The 19,574-nt window shown below is 38.7% G+C and overlaps 1 protein-coding gene across 5 annotated transcripts in view; it reads right to left on the bottom strand.

Annotated features, from left to right (window-relative positions):
* LOC102148248 (membrane-spanning 4-domains subfamily A member 12) overlaps positions 1-18,820 on the bottom strand; it is a 40,565-nt gene extending 21,745 nt beyond the window's left edge. The window contains exons 1-5 of one of the 5 annotated variants that reach the window (XM_023654134.2): positions 18,369-18,804; positions 4,519-4,614; positions 3,682-3,751; positions 2,274-2,417; positions 168-224 (exon numbers count right to left, since the gene is read on the bottom strand). In XM_023654134.2, the coding sequence (XP_023509902.1) occupies positions 168-224; positions 2,274-2,306 (90 nt within the window). In that variant the 5' untranslated portion in view covers positions 2,307-2,417; positions 3,682-3,751; positions 4,519-4,614; positions 18,369-18,804. Of the gene's footprint in view, positions 1-167; positions 225-2,273; positions 2,418-3,681; positions 3,752-4,518; positions 4,615-18,368 lie in introns of all 5 variants that reach the window. The other 4 variants (XR_002811908.2, XM_005598205.4, XM_070228764.1 and 1 more) reach the window with 4 other exon arrangements.
* Positions 18,821-19,574: the final 754 nt, after the last annotated feature.

Raw genomic sequence — 19,574 nt, 5'->3', positions numbered from 1 at the left:
ATGCACTGGAGTGCATCCTTAGAAGCATTGAATGATTTTTTTCCATTCAAATATCTGGAAAAGTTTTTTACCCCTCAAAATTTGGCTCTGAAGCAATAATTTCTCCTCCTCAGTTTGTGACCGGTAATCCTTCTATCTTTGGCGCCGCTCCAAACATCCCCACTTACCTGATATTGTGAACCCTTCCTCTGTGCTGCAACGCTGATGGCCCCCGAGGTGATGTACTGAGGGTAGAAACACGCATTTGTAAACACCCATTCCTGTTGATGGTCCCTTAAACACGTAATTTTCCTAATGCCAGTGGCATTCTTGAGATCTGATGGATCTCATTCTCTCGTTCCCTCCATTCTCTGAAGAAAGAGGTTTTTGCTATTTCAGTTCTGTGGTGACTGCCAGTAGGCTCTTTAAGAAATGGGCTCACTCTTTCTCTGTTATAGAGGCAAAAAGATATTTTAACGTCTCTGGTCATTAATGAAACCTTTGTATTGGTGATGGGACTTAGGGATCACATGATGATTTTACGAGGAACCAGCAGTAGGTACGTCACGTGTTTTGAGTGTCATTTATTAAACTCATGACCTAAATTATTAGAAAGTAATCCCTACTGACTAGGGGATGGTTCTCACGTGCAACACTTTTCCCCCAAAATGCTCTAGAAAAACATAGTTCATCAATAGAAAATAGTTGCAGAAGGCGTTTGATGTGAACAGTTGAGGGCTGACTTCCACAACATCATGTCCTAAGGACTATCACCACCTGCTGGCCTCAGTTGAAAGGGTTGTTGTTTCTGGTATATCAAGAATTTAATATTTTTTCCGATGGTAGATCAGCCTGCCTTCAATCAGCCCATAGTGCTAACAAAAGATGACTCATTTGAAGGGAATTGGGAATCTTGCAGCCCGTGAAAATGAGATCCTGCCACGGAAGCAGAAGCAGCTTAGACTGATTTTTTAAAATCTCGGACGCTTTATTGCTGGGTCACTCTGTAAAATTACCGTACATCTTGTGAGTCTTGGTTTCCTCATTTGTAAAATGGGGATGGATAATAGCTATCTTGGGGGGTGGTTGTGGCAATTATATAAAACAGGCGAGCGCTTTCGGGAAGCTGCCTGGTACACAATAAATATAAAACTGAATGATTACTATTTGTGGCTAATTTCTGCCATCAGCTTCTGTTCTGCATCTTGGACTTATGGTCCTTTCTAAATGCCTTCTAATGGGTTATTTATTGGATTCTTTCAGTTTAAAGCATTTCTTTTTATGACATACAGCCCTTTCCAGAAAGTTCTCAGTGTTGGTATAATGCCCTTCACTTGAAGACTTGTGCTATAGGAAAGTTCTCTCATCTAGAGCACTGATGACCAGGCCCTTCCTTGGGTGAAGTTACTGTACTTGCCTATCTCAGAGGCCTTGTCACAAAGCACAGGGACTGGGTTACATTCAAATCCTGTTTTTGGTTGAGGAGTGCCAAAGGGTGGGAAAGGAATTAGTAAAACCCTTTCTCCTCTAAGGAGAAATTTGGCCTGGGGTTAGCTTTCTACCTCTGTTCAGCTGGAAACTTGAAACAATTGGATTATCAGTTGTGTTGCTAGGCCACCTTGCTTACAAATAATTGCAATATTGATAAATTGCTTATGAATAAAAGCAATATTGATAAATTGCTTCTGGATTGGTTGTAACTGTGAGCCAGAAATAACCTGTGGGAAGCCATGGCTTTGGGCTTCCCTGAGTGTAGCAGCTTGTAATTGAGCATGTCCCTGGTGGGGACCTTAACAACCATGTCTATGGAATTATTACAACATCCTTACTCCAAACACCCACTTTAGAAATCTATTTCCTCAAATTCCTCTTGGGTCCTCCACATCTCTTGTTTTCTCTTTCCTTATATAACCCCTCTAAAAATCACTAGAGCCCCAGACATGAAGCTCAGGCCTTTGGATTTTCACTCTGCCAAAGAAAAGCCTTACAGTTATCCAAATAGCCACTCTATTACCCTTCAAGCACCCCCCTTCAATGTCTTTTCTGCATGCACACTCGTCTTCCCAAAGAACTTATCAACACATGCAACAAACATAAAAAGACTTTTCCTAAGTATCCACTCCTGACTCCCACGGCCACCCCTGCCCCCCATTTTGTTAAGGCTGTTTCCAATTAAAATGAGCTCCTTAGAGTCAGAGACTGAGTCTTTAGCCCATTGCTTGATCTCTGAGCAATTCACTTGATACATTAGGAAAAAAAATAAGTTGAAATTAATAATACCACCGTTTACTCACATATGGTGCTGACCAAAATGCGTAAATTATCATAACAAATGTAGGGATGTAACCAACACGTTGTAAGCCCGCCTCTCTGATAAACAAACATTCACAGAGAATCCCCAGTGCACAGTGAAAAAAGCCAAGAAGTATTTGCGCAGCCTGTGAGAAGAGAGAGCCATCATTATCTATCAAGTCAAATCGATCACTGACAATTATAATTTGGGTGACTGAAAGGTCATGGGATGTCCAGCTCACATGACACATAATTCAATGAAAGAATTATGTGTCAGGCAGGAATCAAGGTGGATTAACAAAAGGGTGGCCACAATTTGGTGTGGGGGGGGTCTCCACATTTATTTTAATAGTGAGTATTTGCTTTTGTTTCACCACAATCTTCAGAGATCATTAATATTTAAATTTCTAGTTGGTTCCAGTTAAGTAAAAAGCAGAGGCCTATTTGTCTGTATGGTTCAGGAGGACACACAAAGAGAAGGAGATCTGTTGTCTCTGGGATTTCTCAAGCTCTGCCTTAACGCCCCTTTCCTTCCTGTGGTTGGTTCTACGAGGCCAACTCCAGCTGGCAGATTCAATTCTTGTTCTCTACCACCACCCAGACTAGGTGCTTTTTGACCTTGCCTTCCTTCTCTCATCCTCTCTTGTCTGGGACTTGGAGTTTGGTTTTCCTTTGCTCTGCCCACTCCCACACCCTGTGCTGACTCTTGTAACCACAGTCTGGAGCAGAGCCCCAGGCTTTGCTCAAAAAAGCATAAAGGAAGGCTTTCTAATGACCCCTGGTTTTCCCTAACTCTCATGTGAAGTGTTCTCAGGGTCCATGCGTGGAGCTGGGTCTTATTCTCCAGCTGGAGTAGAGCCACATACACACACCAGTAACAAGAGTGCCTGCAATCACTGAAGCAGGTGGGGAAGGTGAGCCTCTTGTTCTAGTCAGGCCTTCAAGTGATTGGATGAGGGCCATCCACGTTATGGAAGGCAATCTGCCTTACTCAAAATCCACTGATTCAGATGTTACTTTCATCCAAAAACACCCTTACAGAAATATCCAAAATTATGTGACCCTGTGGCCCAGGTAAGTTGACATATAAAATGAGCCATCACAGAAAGTCAAGAAGTGGCTTTTGGGTGATGATACTCCTCGTCCTTGAAGATTACCCTGACCTTCAGGCAACACAAAAGCATGCATTTATTGGTGATTTCTGCCTCAATGTGGTACATGGGGGATGGCAATTTGGGATGGGATCCATTGGACTTGCCCACTACTTCCACACTCTTCAGTTTCAGCTCCTTTCTCAGCCATGAATCTACTGACTTACTCTGAGTTCAGTAAAGGACCCAAAAGGAGTTAGTAGGAAGAATTAATAGAAGATCCTAAACACTTCATCCTCTCTGAGGTGGTGGAGCTTACTGGTAGGTCAGTGGGTGGTCAGTGACAGGCCTGTACCTTCTCACACACATTGCCATCACCACTCTCCAGCCTAGATAAGGAGATAAGGAGAAAGTAATCCAGACCTAAAACATCATGGTAATGGGGGATGGGGCAGGGAAAATGCTAGCCTCCTACCCTTGCTATATACGAGGCTTTGCTGCATTAAGGTGTGCCCTGCATTCTGGCAGTAGGCCAGGTAGCCACCAACCAGCTAGAGATAATCATAGGCTTGATATGTTGGGAATTTTCCTAGTATAAGCTTTAATTTTGCTGGCTTAGATCAAAATATGCTTTGACCTCCCACAAATATTGGTAGCTAATACAAAAGGGTATAGCATTGTAAGGTTGAGGAGAGGTGAGAGAAAGAACACTGATGCAGAATACGACCTCTGAGCTGAATCTAGGGGGAGCATGCTGAGAGTACAAATTTACCAAATGGTCACTGACCACAGAGCTTCAGTGTCTACAGTCTCTTCTAATTTTAAGCTCATTGCCTAACCGCCTCATTTTTGATCTATAAGCTTGTTTATATACAAAGGCAGAAGGTCCATTGCTTATAAAATTCATAGGCAATCTCAGAATGTATATGCTAGAACCATGGGTACATTGTGATGATGTTGAACTATTCAGAAATGGTTTGCGGATCCATAATTTGTGTCCAATTAGCTCTCGACTGATTAGAATCAGCTCGGAACACTTCCATCAGTTTTCCTTCCTTTGGGGTATTCATTGTATATGTGTTAACGTCTCTTCCCCGTTATATTAGGAAGATGCAGCACTCATCATTTATTAACCCAATTAGCACTTAGTCCTTACCCCTAATGCTCTGGTCTCCACTCTTAAGGCATATCTTCTTTGCATTTTAATTAAGATATGGTATATAAATTATAGATAATGAATGGTACTTCTTTTCTGTAGAGAAATATAGAGAAAAAGTAATACTAATTATTTTTGAGATCAGACTTAAGATTGCAGCCTCTGGTTTTCCACTACTTTCCTTGAAAGAAGCTTTTGGCTCAATCTGCTGATATTTCTCTCTGCTACCTAGCTAACAACTTCCTGTCAAAAACCAAGAGCTTCTTCTCAGATTTTACGCTTTCATAATGGCCTTTAACTGAGACTGAGTAGATACACTTTTGACATAGGTGCCCCACTCCCACCATTTTCACCTATTCTAGGAATTACCTGCTCCCCTAAATCCCCAGGGTCACCCAAGTTTGGGTTCCTGCTTGCCACGTTTGGTCTTCACAAGAACGTCTCTCAATCTGGCCATAGTTGATTGGACAAGGTGTGGACATCTGACTCTAACTGAGCCAATCACAGTTCCCTTCCCAGAAAATTGAATTCAGAAGCAAGAACATACACTTCCAATCTGGGATTGTTTCTTGAACAAAGAAATAGTAGCATTGCCATGTTCCACCTTACAGAAAGAAGAGTGGAGGAACACCAGAGTCAAGAGGTGGAGGGAGAGCACACCCTAAAAGTTCTGACGGTTCTCACTTTCCTGATTGTAGCTTTTTATGCCTGTCTATGAGACACACTTGCATCTTTAAAGTAAATTCCTCTTTATTTTGTTAAAACGAATGTAAGAGGATGTACATCAAGTGAGAATTTTCATAGTGTTCCAGAATAATGGCTGAGTCTCAAAGCTTTGGGCAGAAGGGAATATTTCGCATCTTAAGTTCATAAAATTGCCAGAGGTTGTGGCTAGTAGCCTTCTCCAAGGGCTTATTGGTAGGCGATGGTTCAGAGAAGTGGGAAGTGGCTGTGGGCAATTGAATTATTGTCCCCAACCATTCTTTCTCCTTTCCCTATTAAAGAGTTATATACCTGCATGTGTTGCCTTGGGACTTGCAGTGTCTCCTGTTCCACTCCATGGAGAAGTATACCTCTCTACCTCGCTGATACTGGATTTGAGCTTGTCTGATACAATGTGAGGGACATGACACATGCCATGTCTGAGCCACAACCTTGTGAGGTATTGTAAGTTTCTATCAGCTTTCTCGCTCATTTTCCTCTGTTGTGAAAATATCACTTCCCAAGACTTTGCTGTAATCCTAGTGTGGATCCTGGAATGAAGATATGTGGAGCAGGTCCACAGCCTATCTGCAGCATTGAACAAAGTGCCAGTAAATGAAAAATAAATGTTGGTTCTTGTAAGCCTAACATTTTGTGGTTATTACATCAGCAAAACTGTCTAATATCCTGGCATCAGCCAACACCTCTGGGCAATGTAGGAGAAGGACAGGATGAGAGAAGATAGAATTTTGAGAAATAAAGTATTGGTGAATTTATGGGAAGTAGAAGCAGACCAGTCAGAGCACAGGGGGTCCTTTAAGAATGTGAGACTAGCTTTCACTTCCCTGTTGGTGTCTGTTTGCCGGAAGATATGGTGGCTTGCTCTTGTGTTGGCTCAGTGAAAGTAGAGAGAATTGGAGAGAAATTATATGGAGGGAGTGACCTCCATAAAGAGAGAAGGCCAGGACTAAGACATCCTTCTAAGTTGTAGTTGCAGTCATAAACTTTTGGGAGAAATATCCCTCTGGTGGTTCTGGGATGACAGACGAGACTAGGGTCCACAGTTTTGCAGAGAATACTGGTAGTATGAGGGGAGGGTCCAAAGACAGCCAAAGAGGGGCTCGCTTATGAGGAATATAGCTGGATTCCATCAATACAGATGTGATCAATAGAGTAGAGAGTTTCAGTAGTCAGTAGAGTCCCAAACCATAAGAATCAATGTGAACTCAGGTCCCTCAAAATAAATATCTTTTCTAGCTTGCTTCCCAAAATTTGCCGCAGCAGAAGAAGCACTTTTGCTCACTATTAAATCTTACGTGCAACTCTACTGCTCAAACTTGGCTCTCTAATTGTCTTTTCTTTCACAAGGAGCTAGGAGGGTAGTTGTAGAAATAATAATGTGTATGTGACATCCTCTTCTTGAAAGAAAGTAAGGATGCTGTTGAGAATGTTACAGAGAGTGCACAAAGGCAAAGAAACCAGGTTAAGTTGTAACAATTTGAATAACCAAAAAAAAAAATCATGATCATTTAAAATGACTTGTCTACAGAAGGCCATGAGTTCATCATGATACACAAAAGAGAAAACTTAAAGTGTTAACAAATGTGATTGTAGCACTTATAAAATGTGAACACGTTAGGATGCATTTCAGTTTTCGTTGGTTTGAAGTGGTAGGGGAGTATAAACATGCATATGTATATTTTGTTTCTTCCTTTAAGTGGATATTCATTTTTAAAGCACAAATCAGTGTATAAATAGATGGGTATTTACACGTATAAACATGAAAGAGGGAACCAAACATCGTGAGTGGGCTCGGTTGTCCACTGGCGGTTATTTCTGGTATAAGGGGCATTTCTGGTATAAAGGGCTGGCCAGCACCTCAGGTGTCACTCATTTCCCAGGCAGACGAGGAGGGCAGCAATTAGCACTGAATGTCATTTACAAACAATCGCTAATTTAAAGATAGGTCCAGCACTGCCTTTCCAGTTGATGAATCAGTCAAATGTCCTGTAGAAGAGAATTAACTGCTCAGACTCAGTCTGCCATCATTTATTCAGTGTAAACCCTAGATGAGGCTACATATTATAATGAAAGTTTAAGAGGGCATTCGCATGTTTCCATTTATTCTAATTAACCAGCTCGATATTACTGTAACAGGGGGAGAAAGGAGTGAGTGGGTAGCGATGGCCAGGCAAAACTGAAAGCCTTCCTCATTCATGTGAGAGGCAAGGAACTAAATGTTCTGTGATGTAACAGACTCAGTTTACAACCAGTGCTCAGATATGAGTGACTTTGGGTTACAGAACCAGGTCCCATGACTCTGCCAACAACTCATAGATCTGACAACCCACAGACTGTAAACTTGCTTGGCCTGAAGAACTTTATCTTTCTTTGGGTCTGGCAAGATTATTTGCAATCCTAGTATGTTTAAAAATAGTATCTGTTAAAGCTGCTGTTACCCTAGGAAATATAAAGAGAAAAGGAAACTAAAATTTACTGAGTGCCTACTCTACCAGGTACTTTTCTAAGTTCTGTACAAGTATTAACTCATATAGACTTCTCAATAACCCTGTGAGATAGGTACTCTGAAAAGGTTAAATTCCTAGAAGCATACAACCTACCAAGACTGTATCATGAGGAAACAGAAAATATGAAGAGGCCAATAAGAGTAAGAAGATTGATTAGTAATCAAAAACCTGTCAACAAAAAAAGTCCAGGACTGGACAGCTTCACTGGTGAATTTTACCCAACACTAAGAAGAATTAATATGAATCTTTTGTAAACTTTTCAAAAAAATTGAGGAGAAGGAGCTACTTCCAAACTCATTCTAAGAGGCCAGCATTACCCTGTTTCCAGAGCCAGACTAGGAAACTGCAAGAAAAGAAAATTACAGGCCAATACCCTCAATGAACACAGATGCAAAAACCTTCAACAAAATATTAGCAAACCAAACTCAACAGCACATTAAAAGAATCATACACCATGATCAAGTGGAATTTATCCCTGAGGTGCAAGGATGGTACAACATATGCAAATCAATAAATGTGATACATTACATTAACAAAATGAAGGATAAACAATAAAATCATCCCAACCGATGCAGAAAAAGCATTTGATAAAATTCAGCATCATTTCAAAATAATAACTCAAGAAATTAGATGTAGAAAAAATGTATCTCAACATAATAAAGACCATATGTGACAAGCACATGGCAAACATCATATTCAATAGTGAAAAGCTGAAAACTGTTCCTTGAGATCAGGAATAAGATATGGGTGCCCCTTCTTCTCAATTCTATTTAACATTGTAATGGAAGTCCTAGTCAGAGCGATTAGGCAAGGGGGAAAAAAAAAAAAAAGGAAATACATCCAAATTAGAAGGAAGAATTGAAATGGACTCTGTTTCCAGATGACATGATCTTATATATTGAAAACCCTAAAGATTTCACCAAAAAAACTGTTAGAAATGATAAACAAATTCACTAAAGTTGCATGATTCAAAACTAACATTTAACTGATTAAAATCAGAGGCACTTCTATAGACACTAAAAATGAACTATCTGAAATAAAAAGAAGAAAACAACCCATTTACAATGTCATCAAAAAGAAAATGCTTAGGAATAAACTTAACCAAGAAGGTGAAAAAGCCGTACACTGAAAATTATAAGACATTGATGAAAGAAATTTTAAAAGACACAAATAAATGGAAAGACTTCCTGTGTTCACGGATCAGAAGAATTAATATTGTTAAAATTTCCATCATACCCAAAGCCATCTATAGATTCAATGCAATTCCTATCAAAATTCCAATGACACTTTTCACAGAAATAGGAAAAACAATCCTAAAATTTGTATGGAACCACAAAAGTCGCCAAGTAGCTGAAACAGTATTAAACAAGAAGACCAAAGCTGAAGGCATCACACTTCCTGATATCAAACTATATTATAATGCTATAGTAATTGAAACATTATGGTATTGGCATAAAAAAAGACACATAGGATCAACGGAACAGAATAGACAGTCTAGAAATAAACCTATGCATCTACGGGCAACTAAATTTTGACAAAGACGCTGGGAATACAATAAGGGAAGGATTATCTCTTCAAGAAATGGTTTTGGGAAAAATGGAAATTCACATGTAAAAGAATGAAATTGGACCTTTATCTTCTACCATATATAAAAATCGTCAAAATGGTTAAATATTTTAAACATAAGAAATCACAAAACTAGAAGAAAACATAGGGGAAATGTTCCTTGACATTGGTCTTGGCAGTGATTTGTTGGATTTGACACCAAAAGCACAAGAAACAACAGAAAAAAACCCCAAGTGGGCCTACATCAAACTCAAAAGTTTCTGTTCAGCAAAGGAAGCAATCAATAAAATGAAAGAACAACCTACAGAAAGGGAGAAAATATTTGGAAACCATGTATCAAATAAGAAGTTAGTATCCAAAACATATAAGGAACTCTTTCAACTAAAAAAAATTACCTAATTAAAATGGGCAAAGACCTGAATACACATTTTTCCAAAGAAGACATGCAAATGGCAAACAGATACGTGAAAAGATGTTCAGCATCACTAATCATGAGGGAAATGCAAACCAAAACTACAATGAGATATCACCTCATACGTGTTAGGATGTATCTTATCAAAAAGACAAGAGATAAACGTTGGTGGAGATGTAGAGAAAAGGGAACCCTTGTACTCTGTTGGTGGAAATGTAAACTGTTCAGCCACTATGGAAAACAGCATGGAAGTGCCTCAAAAAATTAAAAGTAGAACTACCATGTTATCCAGCAATCCCCCTTCTGGGTATATATCCAAAAGATATGAAATCATTATCTTAAAGAGATATATGCACACCCACGATCATTTCAGCATTATTCACAAAAGCCAAGATACAGAAACAACCTAAATGTCCATCAACAGATGAATGGATACAGAAGATGTGGTATAGGTAATTATAATGGTGACCATAGTTAATAATACTGTATTATATGCTTGAAATTTGTTTAAAAAGTAGATCTTAAGCATTCTTACAAAAAACTCATTATGTAAGGTAATAGATTTGTTAAATTAACTTAATTGTGGTAATCATTTCACAAAGTACATGTATATAAAATCATCATGTCATACATTTTAAATATTTTACAATTTTATTTATCAATTATACCTCAAGAATGCTGAGAAAAAAGCTTTTAGTTTTTATGAAGGCCAATTTATCTATTTCTTTCTTTCGTTGCTTGTACTTTTGGTGTCATATTGAAGAAACCTCTGCCTGATCCAAGGTCATGAGGATTTATGTTTATGTTTTCTTCTAAGATTTTCATGTTTTTAGCTCTTACATTTAGGTCTTTGATTAATTTTGAGTTAGTTTGTATATACGGTGTTAGGTATGGATTCAAATTAATTATTTTGCATATGAATATCTAGTTTTTCCAACACTGTTTGTTGAAAAGACTATTTTTTCCCCCCTCTTATTGGTTTTGTCACTCTTCCAAATAAATTGATCATAGATGCCTGGATTTATTTCTGGACTTTCAGTCCTAGTCCATTGATCTTCTTTATGTCCTTCTTTATGTCACTACCACACTATTTTGATTACTATAGTTTTGAAGCAGGTTTTGAAATCAGGAAATACAAGTCTTTCACTTTGTACTTTTTTTCAAGATTGTTTTGGCTTTTCAGCTTCCCTTGCCATCCACATGAATTTTAGGATGAACTTGTCAATTTCTTCAGAAAAAACCAGTTGGGGTTTTGATAGGGACTGCACTGAATCTGTACATCAGTCTGGGAGCATTGAATCTTTACTGTATGAAACCTTCCAATCTGTTGAACACAAGATGTCCTTTAATTTATTTAGGTTTCCTTAAACTTCTTTCAACAACGTTCTATTGTTTTAAGTGTACCAGTTTTGCACCTCTTTTATTAAATTTATCACTGAGTATGTTATTTCTTTGGTTGTCGTAAATGGAATCGTTTTAATTTCATTTTTGGATTGTTCATTGCTAGGGTATATAAATGCAACTGATTATTGTGTATTGACCTTGTATCCTGAAATTTTTTGAACTTACTTATAACTGTAATTTTTTTGTGTTTGAAAGCTTTAGGGTTTTCTACATACAAGATCATGTCATATGCTAATAGAGAGAGTTTTACTTTCTCTCTATATGGATGCACTTCATTTATTTTTATTGCCTATTTGCCCTTGGTAGAGCTCCCAGTACAACGTGAAACAGAAGTGAAGAGAGTAGATATCTTTTCTTGTTTCTGATCTTAGGAGGAAGGCTTCCAGTCTTCTAAGTATGATATTAGCTGTGATTTTTCATAAGTGTCCTATATCAGGTTGAGAAAGACCCTTTCTATTCCTAGTTCGTTGAATATTTTTATCATGTAAGGAGTATCGGATTTTGACAAAGGCTTTTTCTGCATCAATGGAGATGATCATGTGTTTTTTCCCCCTTCATTCTCTTAATATGGTGCGTTACGTCGATTGATTTTCATTCATTCAACCACCCTTGCATTACTAGGATTAATCCTACTTGGTTAAGGTGTATAATCCTTTTAATATAGTGCTAGATTTGGTTTGCTACTATTTTTTTTTTTTTTTTAAAGATTGGCACCTGGGCTAACAACTGTTGCCAATCTTTTTTTTTTTTTCTGCTTTATCTCCCCAACCCCCCCCCCCCCCCCCCCCCCGTACACAGTTGTATATCTTAGTTGCAGGTCCTTCTAGTTGTGGATGTGGGACGCCGCCTCAACGTGGCCTGACGAGTGGTGCCATGTCGGCGCCCAGGATCCGAACCCTGGGCCGCTGCAGCAGAGTGTGCAAACTCAACTACTTGGCCACGGACCCGGCCCCGGTTTGCTACTATTTTATTGAGGATTTTTTTCACCTGTATTCATAAAGAATATTGATCTATAGTTCTCATTTCTTATGATGTCTTAATGTCTTTGTATTAGGGTGATACTGGCCTTATAGAAAAAATTAGGCAATGTTCCTTCCTTTTCTATTTTTTGGAAGAGTTTTTGAAGGATTGGTGCTAATTGTTTTTTAAATATTTGGTATAATTAACCAGTGAAGTCATTTTGTCCTGAGCTTTTGTCTTCTTATTGTTGAAAGCTTTATTGATTACTGATTCAATCCCTTTACTTGTCATTGGTCTATTCGGATTTTATATTTCTTATCGAGTCAATTGTGGTGTTTGTATGTTTCTAGCTATTTTCCATTTCACCTGGGTTATATCATTTGTTGATATACAATTGTTTATAGTATTTTCTTATAATTCATTTTACTTTTGTAAGGTGGCTAGTAATGCCCCTACTTAGATTTTTGACTTTAGTAACTTGAATATTCATTTTTTGGGGAGTCAGTCTAGCTAAAGTTTTGTCAGTTTCATTGATTTTTTTTGCTTTTTCTCCCCAAATCCCCCCAGTACATAGTTGTATATTATACTTGTGGGTCCTTCTAGTTGTGGCATGTGGGATGCCACCTCAGCATTACCTGAGGAGTGGTGGCATGTCAGCACCCAGGATCCTAATCAGCGAAACCCCAGGCCGCCAAAGCGGAGTGCATGAACTTAACCACTTGGCCATGGGACCAGCCCCTGTTGGTTTATTTTTTTAAGAACCAAATTTTGGTTTCATTGATTCTATTTTATTTTTTATTCTCAAATTCTTTTATTTCCATTCTAATCTTTATTATTTCTTCCTTTTTGCTAACTTTGTGTTTATTTCTTTATTCTTTCTCTAGTTGCTTAATGTGGAAGTTTAGATTTTTGATTTGAGCTCTTTCTCATTTTTTAATGTAGGCACTGATAGCTATAATCTTCCCTCTGAGCACTCCTTTCAGTGCATCCCATAAAGTTTGATAAATTGTGTTTTCAATTTCCTTTATTTCCAAGTATTTTCTAATTTCTTTCGTGATTTTTTTCTTTGACCTGTTGGTTATTTAGCAGTACGTTGTTTAATTTCCACATATTTGTGAACTTTTCAGATTCCCTTTTGTTATTTGTTTCTAATTTCATTCCATTGTGGTCAGAGAAGATATTTTGTATGATTTTAATCTTTTAAAATTTATACAGACTTGTTTTGTCACCTAACACAGTCTATCCTGGAGAATGTTCCCTGTGCGCTTGAGAAAAACGTGTATTCTGATGTTGTTGGGTAGGGCATTCTAAGACATCTGTTAGGTTTAGCTGGTTTATAGTATTACTCAAGTCTTCTATTTCCTTGCTGATCTTGCTTAGTTTCTATCCATTGTTGAAGGTGTGGTACTGAAGTCTTCTTTTATTATTGTTGAACTATCAATGTCCCTTCAATTCTGTCAGTTTTTGTTTCATATATTTTGGGGTTCTGTTATTAGGTGCACTATGTTTACAGTTGTTCCATCTTTTTGATGAATTTACCCTGTTATCATTATATGATGTGTCTTATAACAATTTTGCCCTAAAGTCTACTTTTCTGATATTTGCATAGCCATTCCAGCTCCCTTTTGGTTACTGTTAGCAGAGAATATTTTTCTCACGTTTTCACCTTCAACCCACTTGTATATTTGAATCTAAAGTTAGTTTCAGGTATACCGCATATAGATGGATCATTTAAAAAAATCTATCATTCTGCCAGTCTCTGCCTTTAAATTGGAGAGTTCAATCAATTTACATTTAATATAATTACTGATAAGGAAGGACTTATTTCTGCAGTTGCTATTTGTTTTTTTATGTGCCATATCTTTTTTTGTCACTCAATTCCTTCCTTACTGCCTTCTTTTGTGTAAAATGAATTTTTCTATTGTACCTTTTAAAGTTCATTTCTTTTACTATATGTATATTTTAGTTATTTTCTTAGTGGTTACCTTGATCATTATAATTGACACCTTCTTTAAAACAATCTCATTCAAATTAATATCAACTCAATTTCCATATTACACAAAACTTTGCTCCACCCTATTTGTTGTTATTGTCACAAAATATGCCTTTATATATTGTGTGCCCAGCAACGTAGATTTATAATTATTGTTTTATCAGTTGTCTTTTAAATCTTTAGGAAGAAAAGAGGAGTTTCAAACCCACAATATTTTAATACTGACTTTTATATTTACCTATGTAGTTTCCTTTACTGGTGTTCTTTATTTCTTCATGTGGATTCAAGGTACTATCTAGTGTCCTTTTATTTCATGCCCAAGGACTCCCTTTATCATATCTTGTAGGTCAGGTCTGTCAGGTTTAGGACAATGAAAAACCCTGTCTTTTTACTTTTTTAAATGTAGTTATATCTTAATTTCTCCTTTATTTTTAAAATATAGTTTTACCAGATATAAAATTCTTGATTGACAGTTTCTTTTCTTTCAGTACTTTAAACATGTCATCCTATTGTTTTAAGGCCATCATGGTTTCCGATGAGAAACTGGCTTTTAATCTTCTTGAGTATCTTTCATATGTGATAAATCACTTCTTTCTTAATGCTTTCAAGATTCTTTTTGTCCTTGGTTTTCAACAGTTTGCTTATGATGTGTTTGTCAATCTCTGTGAGTTTATCCTACTTGGAATTATTTAAGCTCTTGTATATGTAGATTAATGGTTTCAACAAATTTGAAAAGTTTTCAGCCATTATTTCTTTCAGATATTATTTGTGGTCCTTTCCTTCTCTCTTCTCCTTCAGACACTCCCATTACATATATGCAGGTATGCTTGATATTGTCCCCACAACTCTCTTAGGCTCAATCCATTTTTCTTCACTCCATTTTTTTTTTCTCCTTGGACTGGATAATCTCAATTTACCTATCTTTAAAGTAACTGAATTACTTCATTCCCTGATTCTTTTTTTTGCTTGCTCAAGTCTGCTGTTGAGCTCTTCTAGTAAATATCTAATTTCAGTTATTGTACTTTTCAACTTCAGAGTTTCCATTTGGTTTCTTTTTACAATTTCTCTCTTTATTGTTTATTCTCTATTTGGTGAGACATTGTTCTCATAGTTTCCTGTAGTACTTTGTACATAATTTCCTTTATCTCTTTGTGCATATATAGTTGACTCCTAAGTCCTTATTTAGTAAGTCCAATATCTGGGATAACTCAGGGACAGTTTCTATTAAATGTTTTTTCCTCTGTATGTGCCATTGTTTCTTATTTCTTTGCATGCCTCATAATTTTCTGTTCAAACTGGACATTTGAATATTATAATTTGACAGCTCTGGAAATCAGATCCCCCCTTGCCCCTGACTTTCCAGGGTTTGTTGTTGCCGCATGTTGCAGTTGTTGTTTGTTTGCTTAGTGACTTTTGTGAACTAATTTTGTAAAGTCTGCACTTTGTCATGAATGGCAACTGAATTCTCTGAAGTCAGCTAGGAGTGGAGAGAGATTTCCTTAAATGTCTGGAGCAATAACAAGAAAAACCTCCTACTCACTCTTTGCAGATGGATCCAATGTGTTGGAGAATGCTTTCAACACTCATTCAGGAAGTTTACAACTCTGCTTAGCTTTCACTTCCTGCTTGCACAGAGCCTGAACGTCGGCCGGAGGTGAGAACTTAGGCTCTTCTCAGGTCTTTTCTGAGCATGCATCCAGCACAGGGCTGGATGAACATGGCTTTCTAGATGTTCAGAAATATGTGGGAGCTTTTCAAGACCTTTCTTACCCAAAACATCTCATTCTTTAGCCTTTTCTCAAAAGATTTTTAGTCTATTGTTTGCTCCAACTGTTATCCCTTGCCTGGGGTGGCAATGACCATACATTTGCCTTTAAATGTTTTTGAAAAACACTCCCCGGGTAGATACCTCAGAATTGGGATAATTCTGAGTTATAGGTGAGCTCAAAGTGGGTCCTTTGAGCAGGTCCTTCAGGGAAACTCCCAGACAAGTCAAAGAAACAGCTCAAATTCTTTGAGGATAAGATTTGTTCTGCTCCCTCTGGCACTCGGTACCTGTACTGGGAATGCAGGCTATTTTCTTCAAGGCCATTGATGAGGTGGGAGTGGGGAGTGGGAATAAGATAAGTCAAAATTCCACAAAACTCTCTTACCAAGATTCAGTTGTAGTTTCTTTGTTTTATTTTATTGAGGTCACATTGGTTTGTAACATTGTGTAAACTTCAGGTATACATCATTATATTTTAGCTTCTGTATAGACTGCTTTATGCTGACCATCAAAAGTCTAGCTTCCATCCATCACCATAAATATGTGCCCTTTTATCCCTTTCAGCCTCCCCCTACTTCTTTCCCCTCTGGTAACCACTAATGTGTTCTCTTTATCCGTGCGTTTGTTTATTTTCCACCTATGAGTGAAATCATGTAGTATTTGTCTTTCTCTGTCTGGCTTATTTCGCTTAACATCATACCCTTGAGGTCCATACATGATGGTGCAAATGGGACGATTTCATCTTTTTTATGGCTGAGGGCTGAGTAGTATTCCATTGTATGTATATATATATATATCATATCTTCTTTATCCACTCACCTCTTGATGGTCACTTGGGTTGCTTCCAAGTCTTGGCTATTGTGAATAATGCTGCAACGAACATAGGGGTGCATATATCTTTTCAAATTAGTGTTTTCATGTTCTTTGGATAAATACCAAGAAGTGGAATAGCTGGATCATGCGGTATTTCTATTTTTAATTTTCTGAGACATCTCCATACTGTTTTCCATAGCGGCTGCACCAGTTTGCACTCCCTCAGTTGTGTTTTCTTGATTAAGCAATTTTGCAAGTTTCAGTTCGTTTCCAGAGTTGGGAGACAGGTGGTTCTGACAGTTTTTGCCAGTTTATTGATTACTTGGTGTTCCCTACTCTGCCATTTTCACTGATGTCACCTCCATTCCTATCTTTTTAAGTTTGTCTCACTGCCATAAGTCTCATATCCACAAATGAGCCTCTTGGGTTCCCACATGCTCTCTGCATCACAGCTTTCCCATAATCTTCTTTGTGAGCTCTCCATCTGCTAGACTGACTGAGCTTTTGCCTATATCAGAGGTAAATTGCTGTGTCTCAGTGGAATTAAAATGGTGCCTAGAAACCCACTGATGTATCATTAAACATAGATATGCTCATTGCTTCCCTCCAACTTCTTCCACTTCATCCTTCTTCCTATAAAGCCATCCCAACTCAACCAAATTAGCCAACCAACGAAAACATGGAGAAGCCAAAAGCCAAATCTATTACTATATTGAGGGATAGGTGCAGAGCTAGAAATGGGAGACAAACCTAAGAAATCAGTAGCTAAGTTGACATGAGATTCATATTTTGCTTGCATTATTACAAAGGTCTCTGGTTTGGTCTTCTTTCCTTCAATATCTTATTATTTCTCTCCTTGACTCTTTGGCCCATTCCCCACATCTTAGTCACACCAATCTTTCAAATCTGATCATACCACTTAAGAGGCTCCCCACTGTCTTCAAAATAGTCCAAACACATAGCCTTTCATGGTGTGCCCTCTGGCTTCCTTTCCAGTCTGATTTCTCAAACCACACTCTCACCACTTCTAATAAGCTCCAATTCCACCAATAGGTCATATTTTTTTGTATGTTTGTGTCATCCTCATCTTTTAACTGTATGCTTTAGTACTGTGTGTGGCACATTTTTGGAACTCAGTGCTTGTTGAATAACTGTATAAACACAAACAAATTTCTATGTGTTCTTGCAGCCTGCAAACATAACTGAACTGACTCTCATTTCATGGTAGTTGAGGTGATAGGTCTTAGTATATGGGCTCATGCCTTCATGAAATTAATATTAAAGAGAAAAATTAGAGAAGTGTTTGGTATGTAGTAGGTGTGCAGTAAATGTAGTCATGGTTGTATTATTATTACTGTCCTAAAGAGTCAGCTGAAACTCTTGATAACTTTTCATCAAATTGGGATAGTATGTCTGGAATTGAATGATTTAAATCTAAGCTATACAAATATACAAAATTCCGTTTAGGAACCCTGGAGACATACCTCAAAGTCACAAACAGTTATCATACAAAATAGCTGAAACAGACTGAAGAGGATCTCATGGAGATCTGAAAACTAGGACGAAAAGAGAAAGCAAACAGTGGTTTCGAAGAGGAAGCCAAATTGGGTGGGTGCCGACAACCGCAGGCCTTGGTTTATAACGCTGCCGCAAGTCACTCTAGAGTCACTAGATGGACTGTCCCGCTGGCGTTTACTTACTTACCCCAAGGCGTTTACTTAAAATGATAGACGACTCTCCCAGGCAATGCTTGGTAAGTCACCTAGCAGCCGAATGGTGCTGAAACGCGCAGGATGAGCATGGATCTTCTCAACTCAACTATTGTTACCAGTAAAACATTCCTAGCGATGGGAAAACCCAGGATGCGGAAGTCCCACCCAGGGTATCAGGGTCCGGCAATCTCTGATGTCAGCGAGACCGGGTCTGAATCCTAGTGGCAACCCGGCCAAGGCTGCCTACCCTCATGTCATGCCCTGAGCACACGGCTAGAGGGGCGTGATCCCACAGGTGGCGCCCTCGGCTCGGGGCCTCCCAGCCCGGGGAGCCCGGTTGGCGCTGCTTCCTAGGTTGGACCCCTCATCCCCCCTCGCGCAGTTCCAACGCTGCGGTTGTGGCCAAGAGCGTGGCTGCTGGAGGCGCTGCACGCGAGGAGACCCGCGCGGACTCCTGCCGCGAGCTCTGCTGAGCCCGCATGCTCCCAGGGGAGGGGGAGGTAGTGGGCGGATAGAGACGCCACCCTTTCCTGGCTGTGTCAGCATCATACTCGGTCCTTGAACCTGGGCACACCCAGGGGGAAGAGGCTGTGCTGGACGCTACCTGCTGGCTGCCAACTCTACAGAGACGCCCCTTGAAGAAGCGTCTGCATGGAAGCTCCCTGCGCCGAGAATCTTGTACAGGATGTGGTGGGTACAACACTGGGAAGAACAGTTAACTCCTGCGGTCCTGGGTTTACTCCATAGAGTAGAGATAATACTGCTCAGGTACCTCACAGGCTCATGCTACAGAACTTTGAAGAGCTGAGCGGTTATACAAATATAGCCTACTACTATTATCATTTACCATCTTTTTATTTTATTCTGATTAAGGAAAAACCATGAGACAAATGTTTAGAATCCTCCTAGATGGTGATTTTCATGAGGACAGAGACCTTGTCTGACATCTTTACTTCTGTGCTTTCCCTGTTCAATTCCCTCCCTGCCCCCAGCCCCGGTGAATGAGTTATTAATAGTGTATAGTACTGTGTCGGGCACAGTGAGAACAAATGAATGAATGAAACATAGAACTATTTATTTAAAGATTCTCTTTTTACAAAAATTAATTAATTTATTATTTATTTATTTTTTTGGTGAGGAAGATTGGCCCTGAGCCAACATCTGTGCCAATCTTCCTCTTTTTGCTTGAGGAAGATTG

This window comes from Equus caballus, chromosome 12, assembly GCF_041296265.1.
Source record: "Equus caballus isolate H_3958 breed thoroughbred chromosome 12, TB-T2T, whole genome shotgun sequence".
NCBI classification, from domain to species: Eukaryota; Metazoa; Chordata; class Mammalia; order Perissodactyla; family Equidae; genus Equus; species Equus caballus.
Note: the sequence above shows the minus strand (reverse complement) of the source record. Positions and strands in the feature narration are given on the sequence as shown.